The 21,718-nt window shown below is 32.4% G+C and overlaps 1 protein-coding gene across 1 annotated transcript; it reads right to left on the bottom strand.

Moving 5' to 3' along the window:
• Positions 1-18,369: 18,369 nt before the first annotated feature.
• On the bottom strand, positions 18,370-20,377 carry LOC108455888 (protein DETOXIFICATION 48-like). The gene is made up of 2 exons (XM_017754460.2): positions 20,145-20,377; positions 18,370-20,049 (listed from the first exon to the last, which is right to left on the bottom strand). Exons 1-2 carry the CDS (start codon positions 20,235-20,237, stop codon positions 18,532-18,534), a joined length of 1,611 nt encoding a protein of 536 aa, XP_017609949.1. The 5' UTR covers positions 20,238-20,377; the 3' UTR covers positions 18,370-18,531.
• Between the last annotated feature and the right edge of the window lie 1,341 nt (positions 20,378-21,718).

Here is a 21,718-nt window from a genome sequence, read left to right on the forward strand (position 1 = left end):
ATCAGAGGTTGAAATTCAATCCGATATGAGTTATGAAGAAGAACCGATTCGTATCCTAGCTCGTGAAGTGAAGGAGTTGCGAAACAAAAGGGTTCCGTTAGTAAAAGTGTTATGGCTCAAACACGGATGGAAGAAGCTACTTGGGAACCCGAGAGCTCTATGAAAGAGCGTTACCCAAACCTATTTACGGTAAAATTTTGGGGACGAAAATTTCTTAAGTGGGGAGAGTTGTGACACCAAAATTGACCCTAGTCGGAAGTGGTTTCGGGACCGCTAAACCGAAGTCACCGAAATGTTTGAATGTAATATTTATTGTCTAGAATATGTAATTATGAATGTGTGAAAATTTCAAGTTCGATTTAGCCGATTGCATGTGAATTCAGTTAGTAGGACTTGTGTGACACTTTTGAAAAGTGAAAGGCTAATCTATAAGGACCTAATAGTGCATGTAGTCAAAGGGTGGACTTGCATGTCAAATTCCCCCAAGTTGTAGTGGCCGCCATGACAAGGAATCATGGGCTAAACATGTCATGAAACATGTTTTGTTGGTGCATTAGGGAGAAACAATAAACAAATAACTATGGGTAATAAAGAAAGAAAAAAAAATGTGTGTGTGTGAGTGAAACCCCCCCTCCCATTGCCGTGCATTGTGGAAGAGAAAAGAAAAAAAATTGTTCATCCATTTTTTCATTCTCTCTTGACCGAAAATACTAGAGGAAGGAAGGAATTTTGCTTCATGTTTGTTTTGGAAGAGGATTAGGAAGAGGTTGGCTATACTTGCATCAAGATTAAGGTATGTTTGAGGTTGTGCCATGAGATTCATGCATGTTTTAGTTGCTAGCTTGATGTTCTTGGTAGCCCATGGTTCAAATCTTTGCTATGTCATGGGAATGAAATTCGCCAAAGTAAATGTGGTGTTAATGCCATTGCATGCTAAATATCAAGCTTGATAATGATACATGTGATGGGGATTGAGGACTCTTAGATTTTCTTTTAGCATTTTTGAATGAGATACTAAGTTCTTTGTTTAATCATGACCAAAATTATGGTGTTGTGATGTATTCGCCATGGTACATCCATAAGTGTGATTTATGCTCATTGCATGGAAAGTAAGATTTGTGTATTGAAATTTTGTTCATGTTTAGTTACAATCAACTTGAGATTCGGCTCTAGCATATATATATGTATATATGTTTGCACACGATGTATTGGTATGACATATATGCTATTTCAAGGTGTATATTTGCTTGTGATGATGTCTCGATTATGAAGTAAATGAGAGATGTGTATTGAGCTACGATATGTAATGCGTTAGTAGTAAAATGTATGCTGTTTTGTGTGGTATTAAGTGTATAATTGGCCTCAACATGGACATGTATATTCGGCCACATGAGGGAAATTGGTGTGCATGCATTCGGTTAGAGGCAAGCATAATGATGCCTATTCTTGGCTTAGAAAATTGGCTAAGAGGAATATTAACTAATGTGTTGAGTTCGATTCATGATTTCGTACATATGCAACTTTGATGCCTAATGAGTATATATATTGGCTAAGTATCTTGAATTCCTCTTTCGATGCTCAAATGATAAAACCAATTTATTTGTTAAATTAAGCTCAAGAGCAAAAGGGAGCTAAATCCGATAAGGGAAAGGAAAATGTCGTCGAATAGCCGTCGAAATCGTTCGACCACGTCCGAGGTAAGTTCTTGAGTAATAGAGCTTAAATTCTGAATTGATTAGATCATGTTTAAAGCAAATTAAAATCATGCTCTTTGTGTGTGGCTATTGAGCCGAAATTGCAAGTGTGAAAAGTGCCTTGTGTTTGAGTTTTGCTATTGAAAATGAAATACTGAATATGTCATAATTTATTGATAATTGTGCTCGGTTATTGAATGATGTCCGGCTAAGTCCGAAGGCTTTGTGCTAAGTGACTATATCCGGACTAGGATCCGAAGGCATTCGATGCGAGTTAATATCCGGGCTAAGCCCAAAGGCATTTGTGCAAGTTACTAAACCCGGGTTAAGTCCGAAGGCATTCGTGAAGTCACTATAACCGGGCTTCGTCCCGAAGGCATTTGAGCGAGTCGTTATATCCGGTTAAATTCAAGGTACGTGATTCTAGAATAAGCGATCTTGCTGTAAAATTTCAGTTAATACGCTTGAAAAAATTCCAGCAATGAGGTATGTTCATATGAGCTTGAATTAGTTGATTCCTTGAATAATATTCGCTCGATCGAGTAATGAGTTTCGATGATTTGACTAAGGTGATCCCTTATGTATGAACATAGGGGTTGGAATGTGAAATGAGTATGATATTGAGAATTTGTGCATATGAAATTATCCGTTAGCTTTATGAATGCTATGCTTTTGTTGTGCTGGAATTTCTTGCTCAACCTTACTAAGCATAAATTGCTTACTCCGCTTTCTCTGTTTCTCTGTTTTATAGATTTTGCTCGTTAGCTATCGGATTCGGGATCATTGAAGTCGAAGTCATCCACACTATCAAAGCCTCCATTTTGGTATAATTTTGGTTGAACTTTGAAATGGCATGTATAGGACTACCCTTTTGTTGAAGGTCATGTACCTTTCGGTTTTGTGTAAACTTGGATAGCCATGCGAAAATGGCTTATATACGTTTTTAGTATAATACTATAATCGTTTGTATGTTGATCATTATGAGGTATGGAATTGTTTTGAAACAATTAGCCATTGGAATGGTTAATCATGATCACACTTTGTGCTATATATGCAAAAAGGGCCAATTGAATCATGGAAATCATGAAATAGGTAAAGCCTACCTTAAAGGCAGATGCTGACTGCAGCAGTGATGTGGATGTGAAAGATCACTAAAAATAGTAGGAATGGTATTAAATAGTGAATAAATTATGTAAATGAACCTTGATTAGTCTACTTTCATATGGAAGAAACGAAACAGTCATAGGAGTTACATGTTAAGAGATATTAAAGTTCTTGTGAAACAGGGCCAGAACGGTTTCTGGATCCCCTGTTCCGACTTTAGAAATTTATTGTAAATTAACCAGAGATAATTAGGAGTCATGCCATATATGTATAGATTTATCTCTGAGTCTAGTTTCTATAGAAACAAACGGCATCAGTATTGAAGCCCTGTACAGGGAGATATCCATTTCGTAACGCACGAAGGTCAGTGTAGTCAATCCCTGCAACAGGGGAGACTTTAACTAATAAACTGTACCAATTGGCTCGACCAAAAATTCTAGAAAAAAATCTGTAGATGGACATATGAGTCTAGTTTCAGGGAAAAATTACAAAACAAATTTTCGAGCTCTGAAACTCAAGGTATGATTTTTAAGGCGACAGTGATGCAGTAACCAACTTATCTGGAAATTTCTAAATGGACTGTGAAAATAGTTAAGTCTGTGTGCACCTTGTGTTCGATTCCGGTAACGGACTCGGGTACGGGGTGTTACATCGCGGCCCATGACAAGAAGGTACGGCCAATAGAATTCCACGAAGGAGAACTCGTGCTAAGAAAGATTCTCCCAATACCAAAAGACTTCCGAGGAAAATGGGCGCCAAATTGGGAAGGTCCATACGTTGTAAAAAAGGCATTCTCGGGCGGAGCTTTGATTCTCACCGAGATGGATGGGAAGGAGTTACCTAATCCAGTGAATTCAGATGCTTTGAAGAAATATTATACCTAAAAAAAAGGGGGGGGATCAAGGTGAAAACCCAAAAAGGGCATCTTGATTAATACGAAAGATTAACATGAAAACCCGAAAGGGCATTCTAATGAAGCAAACCCGGGCTTAAAGAGCAAGGCGGTTGAACAGTGGGTTAAACAGCGAAACTACAGCATTTGAAGCATTTTTCAGTAGCTCAAAATCTTCTACGCAAGAAGCCATGCTAGAAAAGATTCTTGATAAGAAACGTGGAAGAGTTCGTGTGTTGAATATCTAGAGCATCTGTATCCATTGAATGCTATCCGTTTTCTCTTTATGACACTTTCTCATTATCATTGGTTAATTTTCTTTGTTTGCCACGTTTGAAATAAATAAATGTGAGGTATCCCTTTGTCCCTACCTGACCATTTTCATGCATCACATTATGTCGTTTATTTTCATGATAAATAGTGAAATGACATACTCTAAACAAAAGAAATGTTAAGCATTACCTGGATAAGAACTTGATAAGTACAAGAGCCTCAACGCAAGGACAAAGTTCAACCAGGGGCAAAAGAGTGATATCTGAGAAATGTAGATTACTCATGAAGCTTGAGGATGGGTACAAGGCCTAAATAGAAAGTCAAGAGTCAAAGCAATGAACACAGATCATCAAAAATCATGACGAAAGAGGACATATGACAAACAAGCCCAAGGCGCATAGTATAATCATGTAAGCATAAAGGCATTTAAGACCAAAATGTGCATATCATGATAACATCATGCATGACATATACAGGTATTCCAGTAGAGCAAGAGGATGTGATGATAGCTGTACTGAATCAAAGGAAAAGACATCTGAGTTCCACCAGTTGACATCTTTTGGTATTTTGATGTTTTTATTTCTGTTCATAAAAAAAAATCAACTCATATTGCGAGAGGTGAGTTGAACCTCAGGTCTCATGACGAGGTATTTACGATTTCCATTTTTCAATTTATGTTTTTCAAAAATCAATTCATATTGCGAGAGGTGAGTTGAGCCTCGGGGTACGCTGAGGTATTGTCAATTTTTGTGTTTTAATTTATGTTTCAAAAAATCAACTCATATTACGAGAGGTGAGTTGAGCCTCAAGACACGTTGAGGTATTTTCAATTTCTGTCTTTCAAAAAAAAAAAATCAACTCATATTGCGAGAGGTGAGTTGAGCCTCAGGTCACACGCTGAGGTAATTTCAATTTATGTTTGTCAAAAATCAACTCATATTGCGAGAGGTGAGTTGAGCCTCAGGGCACGCTGAGGTATTTTCAATTTATTTTTCAAAAATCAACTCATATTGCGAGAGGTGAGTTAAGCCTCAAGACACGTTGAGGTATTTTCAATTTCTGCTCACATTGCGAGAGGTGAGTTGAGCCTCAGGACACGCTGAGGTAATTTTCAATTTCTGTTGTTAAAAAAAAAATCAACTCATATTGCGAGAAATGAGTTGAGCCTCAGGACAAGCTGAGGTAATTTCAATTTCTATTTTCAAAATTCAACTCATATTGCGAGAAATGAGTTGAGCCTCAAGACATGCTGAGGTATTTTCAATTTTTGTTTTTCAAAAAAAAAAATCAACTCATATTGCGAGAGGTGAGTTGAGCCTCGGGACACGCTGAGGTAATTTCAATTTCTATTTTCAAAAATCAACTCATATTGCGAGAGGTGAGTTGAGCCTCGGGGCACGCTGAGGTATTGTCAATTTTTGTGTTTCAATCTATTTTTCAAAAAATCAACTCATATTACGAGAAATGAGTTGAGCCTCGTGACACTGTTGAGGTAATTTCAATTTCTGTTTGTTAAAAATCAACTCATATTGCGAGAGGTGAGTTGAGCCTCAAGGCACATTGAGGTAATTTCAATTTCTGCTTTTCAATTTATATTTTTCAAAAAATTCAACTCATATTGCGAGAGGTGAGTTGAGCCTCGTGACACTGTTGAGGTAATTTTCAATTTCATTGTTAAAAAAATCAACTCATATTGCGAGAAATGAGTTGAGCCTCAGGACACGCTGAGGTAATTTCAATTTCTGTTTTCAAAATTCAACTCATATTGCGAGAAATGAGTTGAGCCTCAAGACATGCTGAGGTATTTTCAATTTTTGTTTTTCAAAAAAAAAATCAACTCATATTGCGAGAGGTGAGTTGAGCCTCGGGACACGCTGAGGTAATTTTAATTTCTGTTTTCAAAAATCAACTCATATTGCGAGAGGTGAGTTGAGCCTCGGGACACGCTGAGGTAATTTCAATTTCTGTTTTCAAAATTCAACTCATATTGCGAGAGGTGACTTGAGCCTCGGGACACGCTGAGGTAATTTCAATTTCTGTTTTCAAAAATCAACTCATATTGCGAGAGGAGAGTTGAGCCTCGAGACACATTGAGGTAATTTCAATTTCTGTCTTCAAAATTCAACTCATATTGCGAGAAATGAGTTGAGCCTCAAGACACGTTGAGGTATTTTCAATTTCTGTTTTCAAAAAAATCAACTTATATTGCGAAAGGTGAGTTGAGCCTCGGTTCACATGCTGAGGTATTTTCAATTTCTGTCTTTCAAAAAAATCAACTCATATTGCGAGAGGTGAGTTGAGCTTCAGATCACACACTGTGGTATTTTTTCAATTTATATTGCGAAAGGTGAGTTGAGCTTTTTAATTTCTGCGAGAGGTGAGTTGAGCCTCGAGTCACATGTCGAGGTATTTTCAAAATCTGCTTTTCAAGATAAGTTTCAAAAATCAACTCATATTGCGAGAGGTGAGTTGAGCCTTGGTCGACACTGTTGAGCAATTTTCAATTTTTGTTTTTAATGTCATTTTTAGAGAGTCAATTCATATTGCGAAAAATGAGTTGAGCTCAGGATCACATGCCGAGTAGAGAATAAAGATTGAAGCTGATTGAAGACGTCAAATTCTGTCTCCTTTTAGTTGCAGTGGAGTTGATCGAGGGCATCAGATCTTGCCTTTCTGAAGTCACAGAAGAAAAGACCACAAACCTTATCTCACTGAAGCAATAGAAGAGCAGATTGAAGTTGTAGATCTCACCTTTCTGAAGTAACAGCGAAGTAGATCGAAGCCATAAATTTCATATCCTTGAAGTTACATTGGAATAGATTGAAGCTACAAGGCATATATCATAAGATGCAGTGGAGTGAACCAAAGCTACAAGATGCAGTGGACTAAAAAGGGACTAACTAAACAAGAAGAGTTCCAAAGCAAGTCAAGACCTAGCAAGACCGAGCAAATTTGGTCTTCCTTGAAAGTCTTTGCTCTATTCCCGTTGGACGACAATGAGCAAAGAGGGGCAGCTGTAGAAGCCCAAATTGTCTGGGCCCGATTACATCAAAACCCAACCAAACCTCTAAACCCACTAAAACCCTTAACCCATGACCCATTTACATCTACCCAAACCCATTACAAAACCCAAATATTAAACCCAATTCAAAAGCCTATTAAGCCCCCCCCAAAAAAAAACCTAACCCCCAAAAAAAAAAACCAAGAAACCCTAGCCACCTAGCCACTTTCCCACTTGCCCTATTTTTCCTCCCATTTTTGATATCCATTGTCTACCACCATCACCTACAAAATAGAAAAAGAAATAATAGAAAATCATGTAAAAGATGGCTATAAAAAGCCATTCAAAAATCATGTAAAGGGGGGGATTTTACAAAGATTGAAAAATGAGACAAATACAAAAATCCCTTCAAATTTTGAACACAAAAGAAACATCAATAAAAAGGTTGTATTTTTTCTTTTTTTCCTCTTCTTTCGAATCTTTTTTCTTTCTTTTTTTGTGTTGTTTTTTTTCTTTCTTTATATATACATATATTGTTAAAAAAAAAATTTACCTTTTCCGCCACCGTGGCGATGGTTTGATGGTGGCATGACGACGCAGGCACGACGATCGGCCGGTGACCGGCCCTCCTTGGCCGGATTTCCTTTCCCCCCTCCCTTCTCTCTTCTTTTTTCCCTTCTTTTTTTTTCTTTTTTTTTCTTTCTCTCTTCAAAATGATTTTTTTGTCAAAAATTGGCCTTATAGTATGTAGCGCTTTGCGATTTAGTCCCTCTTGCTATGTTATGTTTTGAGGGGAGGATTAATTGTGTTTTTGGTCCCCCACAGTTTTATGCGCGTTCTAATAGGTCCTTTCTCCTTTATATTTTTTAAAAAAATTAGCCCCAAAGTTTTGATTTTAATCCAATTTTGGTCCTTTTTCATTTATTTTTCGTATTTACCTTGGATTTCATATTATTTTGCTATTTAATTCAGCTTTAAATATTAATCATGTTATATATGTAATATTGTTATCACTATTATTTTTATATATTGTTATTATTATATTATATTTAGCTATATATATATTCTTTATGTTTCGTTTCTTACTATTATATGCATATATATCTATTATTATATTTATTATTAATATTGTTAGCATTAGTACTTTTACTTAATGTGTATATAGATATACATGTACATATTAATAGTTTTTTTATCATATGTGTGTATTGTATATATTATATTTATATTATGTATATATTTTTATGTATGTTTCCTAATATTTTCTTTTATTATAGATATTATTATTATTACATACTTTTATTATATGCCTATATATATATGTATATTTTTGTACATATTATTATTTTATATTATTATTACCAAATATATCATTTTTCCTATTTTATTATTAGTACATGATTTGTTTTTATTTTTATTTTTGTAAATATCATTATTATTGTTATTCTAATATTCTAGTATTCCATGTTAATATTTTTCATTAATGATATCATTTTTTTCGTCCTTTATCTATTTTTAATTTCTCACTTTAGGAATATTTTTTTCTCATGTTCTAATTAATTTCAATAAATAAGGCAACGTATCGATTTAACATAAGGTCGTTGATTTCATCGCTATGTTGGGTGAATATCATTGGCTCGTGTTAAAAATGGGATGTCCTTTTAAAAAAATCGAAAATTTTAAAAATTTCGTGTTTTGAAATAGGATATTTATTTTTGTGATTATTGGTAAGTGATCAAATTTTATTTTAAAATGCAGATGAGGATAGGTAATTTGTCAAAATTCTAGTGTTGTAAACTTTTCGTGTTTCCAAAATTTTTCGTGTTTTTCTAAAAAAAATTCGTGTTTCAAAAATTTTCGTGTTTTCAAAATTTTCGTGTTTTAAAAATTCTCATTTTTCAATTGGATCATGATTAAATATTAAATTGAATTCGTTCTTTGGAATTAAAGACAACGCGTGTTTAATAAGATACCAATTTTGGGCATCGCGAGGGTGCTAATACCTTCCTCGCAGAATCAAGACCCGAACCCAACGTTACTCTGGCTTTTGACGTAGACCTAAATTCGGCCTTCATTTTTGTGCAAGAATAAGTTTTCTTTTCTAAAAAAGGATGATTTATTAGGTGTCCGGTCACACCTAGAAAAAAGATCGGTGGCGACTCCCTTTTTTAATAAAATTAAAAGTCGGTTTAAATTTTCAAATAATCGCCTTAATTAGCGACCGAAAGCAGAAATTTTTACGTCGCTACACCGAGGTCTTTTCAAATTCTGTTTTTAGTTTCTGTTTTTTAATTTCTGTGTTTTAAAAAAAAATCAACTCATATTGCGAGAGGTGAGTTGAGTCTTGGCTCACGTGCTGAGCTATTTTCAATTTCTGTTTTTAATGTCTCGTTGGAAGAGCAGATTGAAGTTGTAGATCTTATCTTTTTGAAGTCACCTTGGAGTAAATCGAAGCTACAAGGCATATATCAGAAGATGCAGTGGATTTGATCAAGACAACAAGATACAGTGGTTTGGAAAGAGACTACCTGGATAAGAAGAGCACCAAAGAAGTCCATACTTAGTAAGACCGGGCAAAATTGGCCTTTCTTTGTGTCTTTGCTTTATTCCCATTACACAATAATAAGCAAAGAGGGGCAGCTGTTGTAGGCCAATTTTAACCCATTTACATCAAAACCCAATTTAACATTACCTAACCCACCAAAATTAAACCCAAAACCCAAAATCTTAACTACCCAAAGCCCAATTTACATCAAAACCCCAATGGCCCAAACTTTAAGCCCAAATCAAAATAAAAAAATCCTAGCCCACAACCTAAACTTTTCTCAACTAAATCCTAGCCTTTGCCACCACCAACTCCACTAGCCACACTTGCTCCACCACCACTTGTACCTACAAATGAAGACATAAACAATAAAAAATATTTTGTAAATGGCTATATAAGCCTTCTCATATTTTGTATTTAAGGGAGGAAGAAGTTTTGGGGGAGAAAGTTATTATAAAGGATTTTTGAGAGGTTTTTTTAGAGTAATCAAGGAGAAGAGTTATTGTAAAGGCTAGTTTTTGGAGAGGCTAGTTTTTTTTTTGGAGATTAATCAAATATCAAAGCAAAAGAGGTTTCTTGGTCTATTCTCGTTTCAAGTTCTTTGTTTGTTTATTGTTTTCCTTTCAGTTTTATTTTGTTTCTTTTATACGAAAGTAAAAATAAAAGGAGGAAGCTTTTCCATTTTTATCGAAAAAGTTTTTTTGAGGTCCGACTGCCGTGTAGGGTGGCACCGACGGTGGCCGGCCCTGTGGCCGGAAATCACCCACTCTCTCCCTCTTTTTTTTGTTATTATTATATTTCTTAATATTGTATTATGTATATATTCTTTTAATATTAGGTATATTCTAAATTCTATATTACGTATATATATATATATATATATTATACTATTTTATGTATATATCTTTAATACTATATTATTTATATATTTTGTTTTCTACATGTTATCTTATGTATATATTTTAATTATATTATGTATGTATTTTTACACTATATTATGTACATATTTTTTTATATCTATTTTATACATATGTATATATTATATATATCTTAACATTACTAGTTATATTTTCACTATTTTATGTATATACTTCAAACACTATATATAGTATATTTCTAACACTATTACTATTTATAAATAAATATATATATATATATATATATATATATATTTTACGTACATACTCTTAATATCTTTATTATGTATATATTCGTTGTTTTTATTTCACATTGGATACTATTATTACGTTTAATATATCGCATGCATTGTTATTGTTTTAATATTGTTGTCATATTTATTATTTGTTTCAATGTATTTCCAACTCGTTTATTTTTGTCTCCGCCTATTTTATATCATTTCATTGTTCATTACTTTAAAGATTTTTATTCATGTTTTTACTAATTTCAATAAATAAGGCAATGTTTCGCATTTTGGAACATCGAAGAATTGTGCCCTAACTTACGGGGTTTTGGTTTTCTTGTTGGTTCTAAATAGCTAAATATCCTTTTGAGTTTAGAAATGCACAGATTTCCAATTTAAATTAAAAGACGACCTTGTGCTCGGGAATTCATGGTATTGTGTCCTAACTTACGAGATGTGATACTTAGATATCTCGAGATAAGGAAATCTTTAAACAAATCGATTTAAGCTAATTTAAGAATTTTAAAATCAGTATTAATAGAAAAGATCGTATTTCAAGTCCCTTCCCGATTTTTAATTTTCGACATTAAGACACTAACTAATCAATTCGATACCAATTTTTTGGGCGTGTCAAGGGTGCTAATCCTTCCTCGCACGTAACCGACTCCCGAACTCATTCTCTCAAGTTTCGTAGACCAAAGGCCTTGTTTTAGTAAACTAAAATATTTATTAAAACAAAGGTGATCTGATCACACCTGATAAAAGATTGGTGGCGACTCCCGTTTTAATTTTCACTTTCAAACAAAGTCGATCCCCGTTTTCAAAAGAATGGTTTCGACAATAGTGGTTCGGCCCTAATAACCTACCTTCTTTATCTTAGCCTCACTTGTCAAGAATTCACTAACTTGAATCGATACATTTTAAGGATAATATATAACCTTTACAACTTTGTATCTTTTTGCTAAAACTAAGATAAAACATTCCTTCCGAAGTTTTTCAAGGTTAAATTAGAACATTTCTAGTTTTTGTGACTAGCTAGTAATCTTCCCAACTTACGATTGGGAAAATAAACAAATAAACCTCTCAAAGGTAGGTGTTTACAAGATTTGACTCTCAAAAAACTTACACAAAGATAAAACAATGAAAGATTTGAAAGACTATGTACAAGCGAATCAAGAAAATGAAGAACTAAAATGTATTCTTTTGATTTGGATGTTTAGGTATGTGTCTGTTGTGTATTGTAGTGTTGTTGAAGTGTAACTAACGTGGCAATTTACATTTGTTTTTATTACTGAAGTGAATAATTATTTTTTTAAAAAGTTAGAATTTTTTTTAAAATTTTTGCTAATATTTATTTTTTTGAAGTAAATGTGGACTATCATATAAATGATCACGTCAATGCCGTTAAAATTTCAAATGTCTAAACAACTTTTTCATCTAAAAGTAAAAGCAACTTCATAAAGAAAAAGAATTAGAGTCAAAGTTAGGAACAAAACTAGATTTTTTTTTAAAGGGGTCGATTTTGAATTATAAAATTTTGAGAGAATTAAAATTTTAATTTCTTCATTGTATTAACATTAAATTTTACAATGTTTCAAGGGATAAACTGTGAAACTTTTTTTGAGAGACCATAATTGAATTTTAAATTTTAAGAGAGGCTGAAATACAATGTTACCATTAAATTAATTAAAACTTTGCAATTTCTAAAGGGACAATTATTCATTTTGGGAGACTAAAGTTTCTACCTGCTCTCTCCAACTTCATATCCAATCAAAATGTGAAAAGACCGTTAAGAACTAAATTTATCATTATACAAACATAATAACCAAACAGTTACTAAAAATGCAAAGCTTTACATAAACGAGAAAACAACCTTCTTTATTACCCAAAGTCTCAACAATCCAACCAATAAGTGGTTGGATGTAATGGTAAGGCACATTGCGAAGGAATTTAAATTCAAATTTTAAAGAGGACAGTCACAAACTCCGAATATAAACCGTAAAACAGACATAAAAAATATATAAAAAAACCCTCAAGAATTCAAATTCAAATCATTAAAAACCTACCACGATGCATCATAGATCAAACAACCAAAGCCAACAACTCCTAAAGACCTAAAGAAAGCAAGAAAACAAGGTGTAAAAGGGCAGGTCAACCAAAATGAGTTAAGTAAACCTCCTCAAATCAAGGAAAAATGAGCAACAAAACTGAAAGTGGAAGCTTTATTAATTCAATCATTAATCAATTAATTATTACAGTTAATTTACAATAAATAATTAGTTTAATTTGAAAAAGATAATTGATTTTTTATAAAATTTATTGCATGACATAATATAAAGAAAAAAGACATAATTGTAGCAATGTGACTTTGGTATTATTGGCAAACACCCACTATTTACAATCATGATGTGTGTCTTCCTCTTATTATCTTTTACTATATATATATATATATATATATATGTCTTGTGGGAGTTTTGTCTGAATTAGTTCAATTTTTGTTGATCATTTGTTTCTTGTACATTAAATTGGTTGATTCTATATTTTAGTTGGTCGAACATGTATTTATATTTGTATTTGCAATTTATATTTGTTTTATACTTAAAATTATATTTTTATATTAATCAAACATTTTAAAAATATATATATAGGTTCAAATATATCATAAATCTATGTATTCTTTTTAATTTAAGAATTTAGTCTATGTACTTTTTAAATTTTAAAATTTAGGTCTAATTATTAACATTGTTAAAATTATTTTATTAAATTTAAGTTTATAATAATGTTGGTTTTTAGCTACACTGCTAATAAGTGGATTTTTTTATAAATTTAAAATGTCACATCAATCAACATAACAAATAAATTAACAGTATTAACAAATACTTGAATTTTGAAATTTAAAAATAAAGAGACTAAATTCTTAAAAATAAAAGTATAGAGACTAAATCTATATTTATAAAAATATAGGGACCTGAGCAGATTTCAACATTAAAAAAAGAAAAAAACATAAATGTTTGGGGTTCTTTTTTTTTTTTTGGATTGGTAAAATATGATTGTTGGGGCCACGTAATGCTGCAATTGGGGTGGATTACTAAATTCAAGCAAAATAAGGATAAGACGAGAGACACGTGGCGTTTTGTAATGCCACTTTTCCACTAAAAAAATGAAAAAATGTGTTTTTCAATAACACGTGACTTAAAATATTCTATTTTAACATCGACCCAAAAACAAAAATTCTATTTTAATGTGGTGGAAAATAATGGTCTCATAGTTATCCTATATAAGGCCATAATGTCTTCCCCATACCTCCAAAAATATATACTCTCTATTTTAGTAAAGTTCATAATAATTTTAAAATAGAGTAATCTATAATAATAGTCACTTTTGTTTGTCTCATGTTTCATTTTAGTCATTTATGTGTGAAATGTTACGTTTTAGTCACTTATGTTATTATTTTATTACGAAGTGATCACCCTACCGTTAAGTTTCGTTATCTCCCTAACGGTAATCCTATGTGGCAGTCCAACTAGATTTTAAGTGCCAACTTAGATTTCTAAATGGGATAAAAATAGATTTTTAATTAAATAAATTTAACTAATTAAAAATTTTAAATATTAAACCTTAACTAAAAAACTGTTCATCTCCTCTCTCTTTTTAATTTTTCTTCAGTCTCTCTATTTTTAATTTTTTTTTATTTTATTTGAAAGATTTGGATAGATTTGGAGAGATGACTGTTCATCTCTCCCCCAAATCTTTAACAGTTCATTTCCCCCAAAATATTTACAGTTCACTCAGACCATCTTTTACTTTTCCTTCTTCTGCCGATCTTTGAAACTCAAGTTCGCGTTTCAATTTTCTTCTTTTTCGTCATTTGTTTTGGGCTTATGATTTGTTTTGGATTTATACATATTTCATCTGGCTAACTTTGGTATTCATTTCTCCAAAATTAGTTCTTTACTTTTCCTTCTTGTACCGATTTGTTTTGAACAGTTTTTTTAAGGTTTAATGTTTAATGTTAAGGTTTAATGTTTAAAATTTTAATTAATTAAATTTATTTAATTAAAATTCTATTTTCATCCTATTTGAAAATTCAAGTTGGCACTTAAATTTTAATTAAAAGAGAGAGTAAATGAACAGTTTTTTGTTAAGGTTTAATGTTTAAAATTTTAATTAATTAAATTTATTTAATTAAATATCTATTTTCATCCCCATTTGGAAATTCAAGTTAGCACTTAAAATCAAGTTAGACTGTCACATAGGATTACCGTTGGGGAGATAATGAAACTTAACGGTAAGGTGATCACTACGTAACAAAATAATAACATAAGTAACTAAAATGTAACATGAGGTAAACAAAAAGTGACTATTTTTATAGATTACCCTTTAAAATAATGTTATCCCCATATGTACAAATCGATTTCCGATCTATTAGTTTTTGCAATGTTATTTATAAAATTTGTTTGAAAGTTTTTAATAACTGACTCAAGTCTCAATAATGAATATTGTAATCTTATCTTTTCAAACGCTTTCATTCATACTATTCGTATAAAATGTCGGGGCAAAGACACTTTAGCAGCAATGAAGTTCTACATATGCAAGGTTTAAGATTTTCTGTTAATTGTTACAAGGAAAATCCAATAATCATTGGTTGCAATTAATTTCCCAATGTATAACAATAATCTCTTGTCAAATTTTAATCAATGGACAATATAACAGCATTGTGGATTTTAACAAGGAGACCTCTTCTAACATTGCTACTATCTCAAATTAAGAACTTTAAACCCGCTTTCTTAATCTCTATCATTTGAATATCCAATGACTTTTGTTGCCCCTACAATTGAACAAACTCTCCAAAATTTTCTAGGTTTCACTTATTTTTTTTAAATCCTAAATCTCTAGGTTTATGCGTTGAGTAACGAGACATACATTGAATAAGGCATTGATCTTCAGGTATTTTTTTTCTTAACTCTGCTTCTTTCTTAAAGTACCGAAAACCTTAACTCATTTTCTTAAATCATAAACAATAACCCTTATTTAAACACTTAATTCTAAATTGAAACATTTGATAAACACCCATCAAAATATTTTTTTTTTACTATATTATAGCTTCAATCCTTTATCAGGTCAAGGATTTTTTATTATCAAATTCTATAACCAAAGGCAACCCCGACTTTCCTAATTTAGATGTCTTTTGTGAGAATAAACTTTCACAGGTGTTAAAAGCATTAAATAGGGTATGAAGACATCCTCTAACCTAACCTTAAAAAGGAATTAATGGTTACAATAAACCCTATTTATGGTTAGGCTAGAAGATTTTTCCATAATCGAATAATGCTTCCCCGCTTGTGGAAGTCCACGGTTAGGAAAGACATCCGAATACAGAGAGTTAGAGCTTCCTTCATTGAAGTTACAGTTGGGTTGAAACCCTTAACCTAACAAGGCATTATAGCTAAAACAAAAAGGTGGGAGGAAAATATTTGTGACAAGAGCTTATCCTATTTTTTAATCTAGAGTTAAGTGTTTAGAGAAATAAGTCAAGGTTTAAAGTTTAAAAAGTTTAATTCTAAGATTAGAAGGAAAATGTTGAGTGCTTAGGGTTTATTTTTTAAGGTAAAATGATATATAAGTGTGAAAGTTCTGTTAAAATATACACTGACCTCGACATTTATAAATACTTAGATCATTGAATTGTATTTCATTAATACTTCTAACAATCAAGAGGGTATGGATTTCGTGGGGAATTTATAGCCCACGTACCTTGACACCCGCAAGTGTCGACTAGAAAGATGACTCTAAAAAGTACATATTTTTAATGAATAAATTTTGTACAATATTAAAATAAAAATTACTTTAAATTAGTTTCAAATTTCAAAACATTATGATTGAGTCATCAAAATATCATAATTATAACAATCAAGTTCTTCCATCAACATCACCATTATCTTTGGTGTTAAATATCAACTCAAAGGGATATTTAAACATACGAGTCAAATTATAAATATGTATGCACTCTTTGTATAAATAATTTGCATTTAATATATTAAAAAATATAATAACCCTTTGAAATTTTAATAACATTGTTTATTTTTAACACGATAAATCTATATCATCCACAATAAGCACACAAGTCTTTACAATTTAATTTATATATTTTAAAATGCTTCGTTTATATCAAAGAGATATAGGAAGGATCCACTTATATCAATGTAGATTGTATTTTAACTATCCAACTGTCATATTTCATACCCAATTCATATAAATTATGTATGTTAAGTTTGACACAAATTAAAAAGTTCTAACTATTCGTTTTATGCAAAAAGAAAAATCTTTTCATCATTAAATATATATTAATATAAACAATATTTTATATAAGATTGATTCAAAAATTACATGCATAAAAATATAAATATCTTGACAAAATTTAAAGATTAAATTATTAAAATATTAATAATATAAAAGAAAAAAAACCACTCAAATTTTATAGAGAAATCCAAAGTAAAATTTGGGGTTACATTGAATATCCTGTTGGGAAAGGGGGACCAGCTTTGTTTCCTGCTGCATCTTCTATCCAAAAAACTCATAGGAACATTACATAAAATCATCATCAGTACCGATGCAATGTCCCCACCAACACTGACCCATTTCAGGGTTTCCCACTGCCAAAAATAAAGCCCTTCTCTTCTTTTTTCTTCCATTAATTAAGCTTCTTAATTATTGATTTTTTTTTTCCATTTAAAAAAAATTATTTGTGGGTTCAGTCATCAGTGTTGGAATTGTAGAAGCCAAAGGCAACGAAGGTGGAGGTGGAGCCTAGGAAACTGCCAAATTTGGCAGAGCCACTGCACCAAAACTTTTGTCATGTGAGAAGTAGACAGAGGTAATAATAGGTGGATTTTGTTTCTTCAATTGAAACAGGCTCCACTCTCCCCCTCCCCTCCCAATTTTCTAAATATTTTGCTTCAGATTATTGATTTCAATCCCATCATAAACAAATGCCAATCACTGTTTGTTTTCAACCCTTCCATTAATTCAATGCCCGAAGCTTTTCGGATCTTTTTCAAAAGTTGGACAAATTTCTGAGAATTTGCTATTCATTGTATTAAAGAAAGATGTTATTTTTGCATCATCAGCCCAATACTTTGATAAAAGTAGAGTCACTCGATTTTTTTCTTAAAGTTAAAAGATAAAATTTTGAGTTAGAAAGATAAAAAAAATGATATATTTATTTTATCAGCACAATACTTTAATAAAAGGAGAGTGATTGAATTTTTCTTTAGAGTCGAAAAACTTTGAATAAAAAAATAACCTAATAAAGAAAAATTTTAAATCTATTATCCACTTAAAAAATATTATTTTTAGGTTATCAACACGATACTCTAAATAATTTAAAAGAATATAGTCATAAGAAAAAGGGAAAATTCTTGACTATTGGTAAAATTTTAAAGGAGAGGAAAAGCTTACCAATTCCATACAAAAAGGGTGTGATTAATTAAGGGATTAAAAGTAGGTAAAGCAAATTATACTAATTTTGGGTTATAGATATGCTCTAGGTGTAAGGTTATTGTTTGCCTTAAAAGGAAAGGAAGAAGAAGAAAGTCAAGTAGAATCATGTTCCACCAGTCCTTTTTTTTTTCTTTTAAAATTTCATAGCTTTCTCAATCCTTCAATATATACATACACATAAAGAGAAAGAAGTAAACTTGGTGACTATTCACTTCTACATTTGTTATTTCATATAATATGGAGGAATATAAAGAAAAATAAAGAAAATTACAAATGAAAATTTAGTTAAACAAGGTACAATAGAGAATTAGAGTGGGAAATGTGTTTTTTATCAGTGTTTTTCTATGATGGTGGGGGAGGGGCCAAAAAATGGAACTGAAATTAATGCTCAGTATCTGTACTGAGTGAGTTAGATAAGAAAGGGTCTTTTTCATTTGAAGCAGACTTCACAATATCATCATTTATGGACATTATCCCTTCAAGATCAGCCTTGGCATATTGATCATGTTGTTTACTTGAAATGGGCAATGGGGATTGGTGTTTGTTGCTATTAGTGGTGGTTTGTGTGAGGACTTTGGCTCTTTCTACTTGAACCATCCAATCTGTTCTATAAAGGACTAATAGCATGAGTAATGCACAGGTTGCTTGAGCAGCAAGTAAGCCGAGCCAAAGCCCGGCGAACCCCAGTTCGATCACGAACCCCATTAGGATAGCTACCGGCATCCCCACTAGGTAAAATGAACCCAAGTTTATGTTGGCTCCGATGGTTGGTCTGGCGGTGCCTCTTAAGACCCCACAACCGGTTGTTTGAGGGCAATTCCCGAGCTCGCAAAGCCCCACGATTGGTAATGCAACTGATGTAAGCTCGAGGATTTCTGCGTCGCTGGTGAAGAACTTACCCCATTGATGTCTCATCAAGGTGGTGAATAGCATCGCTGAGAGACCGATAGCTACGGCGCAAAAGACCGAAACGATCATGGAAATACGAGCTTTTCCAGGTCGGTTTGCACCGAGTTCGTTCCCAACTCTTGTGGATACTCCAACGCTTAAAGCTGAAGGGAAACAATAGACTAGAGCTGTTGTTTGAATAAGGATCCCCATTGAAGCAATAGTAGCTTTGGGGTTAACAAGTAAGCCACAAAGCAATATCATGAGTTCATACCACCACCATTCGAGGCAAACAGACGCACAAGTCGGCAAGGCTAGAGCGAGCAACGATGACCATCCCCTAAGACAATCAGTACTTGGAGTTACCCAAGAATCTTTATATACACCAGAAAAGTATACAAATAAAGAAATCAAAAGGAAGACATTGAGATTAGTCCACACCATAGCTATTGCTACCCCTGCTACACCAAGTTTAAGATAAACAACAAGAAGGAAATTCAATGGAACATGAAGTAACACTGAGATGGCTGAACAATAAGTTACTGGTAATGTAATGCTTTGAGTCCTAAGATAGACTCTAAGTGGATGTAAAAGTGAAAGGAAAAAAAGGTCAGGGATTGAAAAAACAATAAATACATGAGCCACTAATGATATTTCTTGGTCTTGACCACACCAAAGAAGAATAGCTTTCATATTGGCCCACATGAAAGAGATAGGGATAGAAGCTGATAAAAGAAGAAGCACTGTTCTTTGTAATGTTAACCCAAGAAGTTTCCATTGTTTTGCACCATAAGCTTGTCCACAAATAGGTTCCATTCCCATGGCTAAACCAGAGATAACAGAGTAACCAGTAATGTTTGCAACACCAATGGCAAGTGACCCACCGGCAAGCTCAAGTTCACCAAGGTAACCAAGAAACAACATAGAGATCATAGCTCTTGAATATAAAAGTAAACTACTAATAGCTGTAGGACCTGAAATCTTCCCTATAGCTTTAATTTCTTCCATAGCCTGAATGCACAAAAACAAACCGTGAAAATCAGACATTTGATAGCTTATAGTGCTAAACAAAAAACTACCCTTTTTCCTAAACAAGTTTTTATTACCTCAGAGATTGTTGGCAACCTATTTAGCTGTTCTTCATCATCCATAGTTTTGTTCAAAGGGTCTTTGCTAGAAGGTGACTTCGGGTTATACATAGCTATATGAAATGGATAAAAGAAGTTATGGGAAAGGAGAAAAAGAGATTTGATTACAAAGGGGGGAAAATAGGAACACGCTTATGGCTTATTTGTGCTTATGGGTGCTAATATTTATATAGGAGCGAATTGGGGCCCGTACTCTTAAGGTTCTTGAACGTGTCAATATTTATATAGAACCCCCTAAAGCCAATACTAGAACACTTTTTGTAAGCACCCATAATTTTTTTTTATAGCTTTTTTGTGTGTCTTTCCTTATCTCTTTTAGTCTAAATTTGAAGGTTAGTTAGTCACTTAGGATTTGTATTCCTTTTGTTGAACACCTAAGGTTGGAGTAATATAAAGAAAACCCAAGTTTTTGAGTGTGGAAAGGAACTCAAATAAGTGCCTTTATGTAATTAAATATCATTTACAGGGATAATATGACCAACCCCATTTCTTTTTTTGGCATTTTGTGTTGGTTAATATTGAGTTTAATACTCTTTTAAAAGAGTTAAAATAAATCATTTTTTTTTATTAAGTGGATGATCTTGAAAGCCATAAGTTTATTATAGATAAAAGTATAATAATATTTTATTCTTTTTATACAAAATATATGAAAATTTTAATAGAAAGGATTAACTTTGTATCCTATTTTCTTTTATTATATTTAGCATATTTGTATTACTAATTAAAAGAGAGAAATAAACTAGTTTATCTTCAATTTGTCAAGTGGGAAACCCTTGATTGACAAGCAAATAAACTTGGATCATCTCTTTAGTGAAATGACAAGAGCATATCAGTACATATATATAATCTTTTGACAATGGTTGAGCATATTGCTATATATATACACATATATATCTATCTGTTTGCAAGAACTAAGGCAGCCATGCATGTTCTATTTTTGCACAGCCCATGTGATGAAGGAAACCCAATTTCAAGCACCATTTTTATTTGTTGCTTTTTTCTGCAACCACTAAAAAAAGGATCACCAATATGGAGAGTTGACAATGTTTTATTCATATATTTGTTTCAGGTCCCATCTGTTTGTGGGTTTCTCCCTTTTACTGCTTCATTCCTTTTGAGGGGCAATGAGTTTAAGAGAGTGAAGCAGCAGAGACTGGCCTGGCACATTGAAGCAGTAATGGTTAAAATTTGTTGCTAGTCCCTGTACTTTGACAAAATTTGTGATTTTATCCCTTTACTTTAAAAGTTAAAAATTCAATCATCTTTACTTTTTTTTCCTTTATGAATCCCAATTCAAATTGACAATGTAACATGTTTACGTCTCGTCAATTATATGTCACATTATATGAAAGTAGCTTAATCAACACGTCAAATTGATAAATTTTAAAGAAAAATACTTGCAATTTTTAACTTAGATTTTTAAGTTTTAAAACACAAGGATTAAATCTCATACTTTGTTAAAGTACGGGGACTAATAACATATTTTAACCACCAATACTACTTTAACTCTACATGCAAGATTTAATGAATGG

The sequence above is a fragment of the Gossypium arboreum genome, chromosome 6 (genome assembly GCF_025698485.1).
Source record: "Gossypium arboreum isolate Shixiya-1 chromosome 6, ASM2569848v2, whole genome shotgun sequence".
Classification (NCBI taxonomy): domain Eukaryota; kingdom Viridiplantae; phylum Streptophyta; class Magnoliopsida; order Malvales; family Malvaceae; genus Gossypium; species Gossypium arboreum.